We start from the raw sequence: 7,213 nt of genomic DNA on the forward strand, positions 1-7,213 counted from the left end.
TATATATATATATATATATATATATATATATATATATTTGGGACTAATGGGTATGTGTTGATTAGGGTGTTGAAGTGTTGAGCAGGGTACTGGTGCACACACACACACACAGACATCTATTCATTCTACTGCTGATTGAGCGACCTGTTGTCATCATAGATGTTCCGATCATGACCATCCCCTATTTTCTGTTTTACTATATTCAGAATTACATTGTTGTATGAATCCCTCCATTTTTTTTTATTCAAAGATTCTTAGAAGTGATTATTTGAGGGAGATTTGACTGCTATTTCTAGTCAATCAAGTAACTGTTTAGAGTTTCCTTTATTGGATGGTGGTGGTGGTGGTGGTGGTGGTATTGGTAGTAGTATTGATGATGACGATGGTAGTGGTGATGGTGACTGGCAATAGTGATATTGATGAAGGTTATGATGATGATGGTAGTGTGATGGGGATGTTGATGATGATGGTGTTAGTGGTGATGGTAGTGATGATAATGATGGTGGTGATGGTGATGACGATGACAAAGAAGTTGATGGTAGTTAGTGGTGGCGGTGGTGTTGATTTCTTTTGACTTAGGCACAAGACCAGTTTCATGTTTATTATTTATATTTCTTTTTTAATATTTTTGGTTTTGTATCAGTAAACATTTCTTGTTGATTGTATTGGACCCAGTAATATTACTGGTATATTTTACTTTAGAAACCCAGGTTTGATGAAAAGGCAGAGTTGCCTCCACTTGAACTCAGAAATACGAGGCTTTGAATTAAAACAGCCAGTTATGCTTATGTAGTCTCTGCCCACTATCTCATCTCCACAGCCTTTAGAATATTGAACTAATAATAATAATAATAATAATAATAATAATAATAATAATAATAATAATGATGATTTCAAATTTTGGTACAAGGTCAGCAATTTCAGAGGAGGGGTAAGTCAATTAAATTGACTCTAATATTCAACTGGTACTTATTTTATTGACCCCAAAAGGATGAAAGGCAAAGTTGACCTTGGCGGAATTTGAACTCAGAACGTAAAGATGGGCGAAATGCCACTAAACATTTTGCCTGACGTACTAATGATTCTGTCAGCTCACTGCCTTAATAATAATAATAATAATAATGATAATAGTTATTCGTTTTAATAATAATAATAATGATAATAATAATAATGATAATAGTTATTTGTTTTAATAATAATAATAATAATAATAATAGTAATAATAGTTATTTGTTTTAATAATAATAATAATAATAATAATAACAATTGTCTTTATCATAGGCTCAAGGCCAAAAGTTTGGGAGAAGGACTTAATTGAATCCATCAACCCAGTACTTGTATAGTACTTTTGTTTCATCAATTTTGTTTTGATGGAAGGCAAAGTTGACCTTGGCAGGATTCGAACATAAAGAGCTGGAAGCTATTTTGTCCTATGCTCTAAAGATTCTTGCAAATCCATTGTGTTAATCGTAATATTAATTTAGTAATTATTGTGATGGCTTATTGATTTCTTTAGGAATTCAATTTAGCAAAAAAAAAAATGTTTTTTTTTCTTATATAATTTCTGTTTTATTGAAATGAAAAAAAAATGTGAAAATAAAAAAAAAGGATTAAAAAAATTAATTCCCAAAATCCCTGCTGTCTTGGCAAATTCTACTTCAAAATGGTGATTCCATACTACTTTTTTGGCAGTCACAGTCATGGTCCAACATTCCATTTGTGACTGGGTCGGCATTGGGAATTTTCTTTTCCGAGCTGAAAATTAGCATTAGAAGTCTGGTGAAGAGTTCTATAAGCTCCATAATAGTCAGCACCGATATACCCATCCACAGACCCAGTGTGCCGCCAATGTCGGCAAACAGATCAGCCAGCTCGTAGGCAGGCATCTGTCGGAACTCAATGATACTGAGGTCTTCAAGGTAAACGTTCAGTCGCAGAAGGTTCTGTCGGATCATGTTTGACGCTCGGATTTGTTTCTCTTTGTCGCTTGAGTTGAGCTTTGCACTCACGTGTTCAATGAAGTCGTCTCTCGTTGCTGCAGGCTTTGGTGCCTCAGTGCTGTTTGCCAGCAACTGCGACAGTAAAGCCGGAGAATGCATCCTAGAGTTGGTGCTGTTGTTGTTATCGTCCACAGTGATATTGATCTCTTCCGGAGGTGGGGACTCAGGTGTGGGGACACTACCAAGATTTGACAAGTACTTAAGCATCTTGTAAGCATCATGTAAAAATGTCTCATTGATTTTATCGCCATAAAATGTTTCAAGGGCACTTAACTGGTTGAATTCTAAAGGCCAATAGGAAAGAGATATTGATTTTTGGTATGTGGTCTCTTGACATGGTTGAAAACAATTACATGAGCTCTCGTAAGCTCGGTTTATGGAAAATTCTTTGAGAACTCTTTCTTCACAGGCAAGTTCTGTCAAGTTGATTTTTGTGATGTTGTAGTTTTCTGGATTCTTCATCATATCTTTCCAATTCCATTTGTTCTCCACTAAACCACAGAAAGTGAAGTTTGCCGATGTCATTTCTGGTAAATTTGAAGATCGACAGCCGCATGTGCTCATCACAATTCGCTGTTTACACAGTTCAAGACATGAGAAAACGGTGTGGATATATTTTGAGGAATTTTGAAGCCGGCTATTTTGGCAGTTGCCATAGGGATTTGAAAGACGTGCGTGCATAATAGTTTTCAAACCTACTGATGAAGAGTACCCTGGTGGCACGTCAAAGCCATGGTCTACTGGGCTCGGCATCGTGCTTGGTGGGTGAACAACCACTCTTACTCCAGCACTGTGTTCAATGTTTGATTTTATATTGTATGAGCCATAGCCACCAACAGGTGGATCATCATTGTCTAACGAAAGAATTAAAGAAAGACCACTCTGAGGCCCAGTGGCATGTGTCAACAGGCTGGTGCCGGTCTGATGGCCGCTGTTGAATGTGTAACAGTTAAAATAATGTCCGTCGAAATATCGAGTAAAGTTTTGGATGTTACAGATTTCCTGATTATACTGACAGTGTATGAGGAAATCATTGAGGTCCCTACCCAAAAGCTGGGCCTCGTCTGCGAGGTTCTCGTACAAACTCTGCACCGTGAACATCCGGTCAGTCTGTGCACCAAAGTTATATTTGTCTATAAATCGCAGCCATTGTGTCAGTTCTGACGTGTCTGAACTAAGCAGCTCTTTGGTTTTCGTCAATGATATTGGTGCTATATTGCAAACAGTGATGGCAGGAAATTCCACATCCATACCATCTTTCATTTTAGAAACTTCTACCACCTGGAATTCCAGGTATTTCCGGACGAGAAGAGAGAGTTGCAGTGTGGCGGCAGTGAAGCCTACAATTACCATTAATGCCCACAGAACTTTTCTTGGGGTCTGTGTTGATGTTGCAATTTTTGCCAGTCCGTGGGCATTGCTCTCGGCTGCCAATTCTGTGATGATGCTGAGCGCATTATAGTTCCGCCTGCGTAGCTGTTGCCTCATTGTGCGTAACTGGTTGCTGTTGAAACCCAGTTTGTCAAAGCCTGTTACCTTCATATGTCCCGGCTTGCTCGCTCTAGAATTGAAAGAAAACAAAACAGATACCAGTAATTAGTAGGAATAATCATAATAATAATCATAATAATAACAATAATGATTTCATATTTTGACACAAGGCTAGCAAGTTTGGGAGAGGGGATAAGTCTGTTACATCGACCTCAGTATTCAACTGGTACTTATGTTATCAGCTCCAAAAGGTTGAAAGGCAAAGTCCACCTCAGCGGCATTTGAACTCAGAATGCAAAGCATTTATGCCAGGGTGCTAATGATTCTGCAAGCTCGCTGCCTTAATAATAATAATAATAATAATGATTTAATAATAATAATAATAATAATAATAATAATAGTAATGATTTAATAATAATAATAATAATAATATTTTATTATATAGGCACAAGGCCTGAAATTTTTTAGGGGAGGGAGTTAGTTGATTACATCAACCCCAGTGTTCAACTTGTACTTCGTTTATTGTCCTTGAAAGGATGAAAGGCAAAGTTGACCTTGGCAGAATTTGAACTCAGAATGTAAAGATGGACGAAATGCTACAAATCATTTTGCTCAGTGTCCTCATATTTCTGCCAGTTTGCCGCCTTATATAATGCATACTTATTATGTATATAATGATATAATAGTAATAATAATAATAATAATAATTACAAATTAATAAAAAAACAAGAGCTGGAACAGGTGGGAAAATACAAATTACTACAAGACAAAATTGCAAGAATGTGGGTAATAAGGAGAATAATTATTATCCCAGTAATTGTCAGAACACTTGGGTCAGTAACAACCAGGTTTGAGGAATATGTCGGAGAAATTAGAATTGAGATGAGGTCAGAGCAGGCCCAAAAAGCTGCTGTGTTGGGAACAGCTAAGATTTTTGAGATTGGTGCTTGGGTGTTGAGTATCTTCCATGATAGTTAACATACAAGTACCAAGTCTTATAATCTGTGGAAAGAGGACCTGTGAGACCAACAACAACAGGTTGCTGTCCACTCTCACAGAATCAACTGGAGCAAGTAAGACCGAGAGCTCCGAGAAGTAAAATGTAACAATAATAATAATAATGATGATAATGGTTCAAATTTTGGCACAAGACCAGCAAGTTTTGGTGGGGGATAGTCAATTACATCGACCCCCAGTGTTCAACTGGTACTTATTTCATCGACCCCGAAAGGATGAAAGACAAAGTCAATCTCAGCAGAATTTGAACTCAGAATGTAAAGATGGACAAAATGCCATTAAGCATTTTGCTCAGCATGTTAACGATTCTGCTAATGATAATAATAATAACAACAATTATGATAGTAATTCTTTCTAATTTTGGCACAAACTCAGCATTTTGGTGGGGAAGGCCAATTACATTGAACTTAGCAGCTGATTGGTACTTTATATCACCTACCCTGGTACTTGACTGGTACTTCATTTTATAAACCCCAGAAAGATAAAAGGGGAAGTTGACCTTGATGGTATTTGAGTTTAGAATGTGAAGACAGAAGAAATGCTTGTTTAGCATTTTGTCTGGGATGCTAAGGATTCTGCTAGCTTTGCTGCCTGAATAATAATAATAATAATAATAATGATAAAGACTACAACCAGACCCCATAACAAAAATGACAATAAAAAAAGAACATGCAATCCTGCACATATCCCAGCAACATGGAGGTGTAGCAGGTGATGCAGTAGAAATTCACCTGAAACTACCAAATGTTTAATAACAACAACAACAATAATGATAACAACAACAACAACAATAATAATGTTTCAAATTTTGGCACAAGGCCAGAACAGTTATAATAATAATAATAATAATAATAATAATAATGATAATAATAATAATCCTTTCTACTGGAAGCACAAGGCCTCAAATTTGGGGAAAGAGATTAAGTTGATTACATCAACCCCAGTGCGTAACTGGTACTTATTTGATTGGCCCTGAAAGGATGAAAGGCAAAGTCGACCTCGGTGGTGTTTGAACTCAGAATGTAAAGAAAGGCGAAATACCATTAAGCATTTTTCCCAGTGTGCTAACGATTCTGGCAGCTTGCCGTCTTGTAGTAGTAGTAATAATAATAATAATAATAATAATAATAATAATAATAATAATAATAATAATAATAATGATTTCATTTATTTGCCACCAGGGTGAAGGATGAGGGAGGCAGTACAAAGACGACACAAAGTGTGTGTGTGGGGGTTTACTTCTAATGAAAAAATGAATAACAGGCGTAGGAGTGGCTGTGTGGTAAGTAGCTTGCTTACCAACCACATGGTCCCGGGTTCAGTCCCACTGCGTGGCACCATGGCATCTACCAAATCCACTCACAAGGCTTTGGTCGGCCCGAGTCTATAGCAGAAGACACCTGCCCAAGGTGTCATGCAGTGGGACTGAACCCGGAACCATGTGGTTGGTAAGCAAGCTACTTACCACACAGCCACTCCTGCGCCTATAACAAGATTTCATAATTTTTTGGCGGGGGAGGGGTGCTGGGTAGGCGTGTAGTTAATCTAATTAACCTCAGTGTATAAACTTGTACTTTATTCTCAAGTACTGGGAAAGGATGACAAGTATGTCACTTTTCTTCATTAGAGTAAAAACCTAAAAAGTTTTTCTTCATGGTTTAAAAATATTTCATCTAAGAAGCCATTCCTTTACTTTCAGTTTACTATCACCCCTCCCCCTCCCCCTACTACTACCACTACTACCAATACTACTACTACTACTTCTACTACTACCACCACTACTACTACTACTACCACCACCACTACTACTACCACTACTACCACCAATACTACTACCACCACTACTACTACCACCACCACTACTACTACCACCACCACCACCACTACTACTACTACCACCACCACCACCACCATGACTATTTTGATTATCATTACTATTATTATTATTACCATTATTCTTCTTCTTATTCTTATTCTTATTGTTATTATTATTATGGCATCTAAATTTGGTCTGATGTTCTTTATCCTGTCTCCTCATTCCTATATGATTGGTGTAAGAATAGATAAGACCAAGAAAGAACCAGCAAAATAAAATAATATAATACACAATGTTATGCTGGTTTTTTTTTTGTTTTGTTTTGGTTTTTTTTCTCTGGAGGCGCTAAAACAATATTTCTTAGACAGAATCTTAATATTGTTTGGAAAGACTTTCTAAATTGGTCAAGTGAGATGAGAAAGAGAGGGAAAGAGAAAAGACGATTGACTACCTGTGGCATAAAAATTGGTATTTCTGTGTGTGTGTGTGTGTGTGTGTGTGTGTGTGTGTGTGTGTTTTTCTTAGCCTCTGCTGGTATTTTTTATGCTCCATATATTTGACGTGTTTGTCTCAGCAATTGCATACATCCTTACATGTATGTGTGTGTGTGTGTGTGTGGATATATTTAGATATAACTTTTATATTCATTTCATGTACATGCATATAAAAAAAATATATATTTGTGTATGTGTGTGTGTATATATATGTGTGTATATATATATGCATATATAAATATACAATACATATATATATATATGTATTATATATTTATATATGCATATATATACATATACATTTATATATATACACACATGTGTGTATGTATAAATATGCATGTGTGTATGTGTGTATATATGTATGTGTGCATATATGTGTACACACACACACA

At 36.5% G+C, this 7,213-nt stretch overlaps 2 protein-coding genes and 1 long non-coding RNA gene across 5 annotated transcripts in view; 2 read left to right on the top strand and 1 right to left on the bottom strand.

Annotated features, from left to right (window-relative positions):
• Positions 1 to 7,213, top strand: part of LOC106878832 (integrator complex subunit 13) — a 596,471-nt gene that overhangs the window by 50,074 nt on the left and 539,184 nt on the right. The window lies entirely within an intron of this gene.
• The window catches only part of LOC128250710 (uncharacterized), a 162,811-nt gene that overhangs the window by 34,183 nt on the left and 121,415 nt on the right, over positions 1 to 7,213 (top strand). The window lies entirely within an intron of this gene.
• Positions 45 to 7,213, bottom strand: part of LOC106880812 (FMRFamide-activated amiloride-sensitive sodium channel) — a 220,496-nt gene continuing 213,327 nt past the window's right edge. For 2 of the 3 annotated variants that reach the window (XM_052976420.1, XM_052976421.1), the window contains exon 2: positions 45 to 3,561. In XM_052976420.1, coding sequence (XP_052832380.1) covers positions 1,659 to 3,561 — 1,903 coding nt within the window. In that variant the 3' untranslated portion in view covers positions 45 to 1,658. Of the gene's footprint in view, positions 3,562 to 4,947; positions 5,042 to 7,213 lie in introns of those variants that run through there. The other variant, XM_052976422.1, reaches the window with a different exon arrangement.

The sequence above is a fragment of the Octopus bimaculoides genome, chromosome 24, assembly GCF_001194135.2.
Source record: "Octopus bimaculoides isolate UCB-OBI-ISO-001 chromosome 24, ASM119413v2, whole genome shotgun sequence".
Lineage (NCBI taxonomy): Eukaryota > Metazoa > Mollusca > Cephalopoda > Octopoda > Octopodidae > Octopus > Octopus bimaculoides.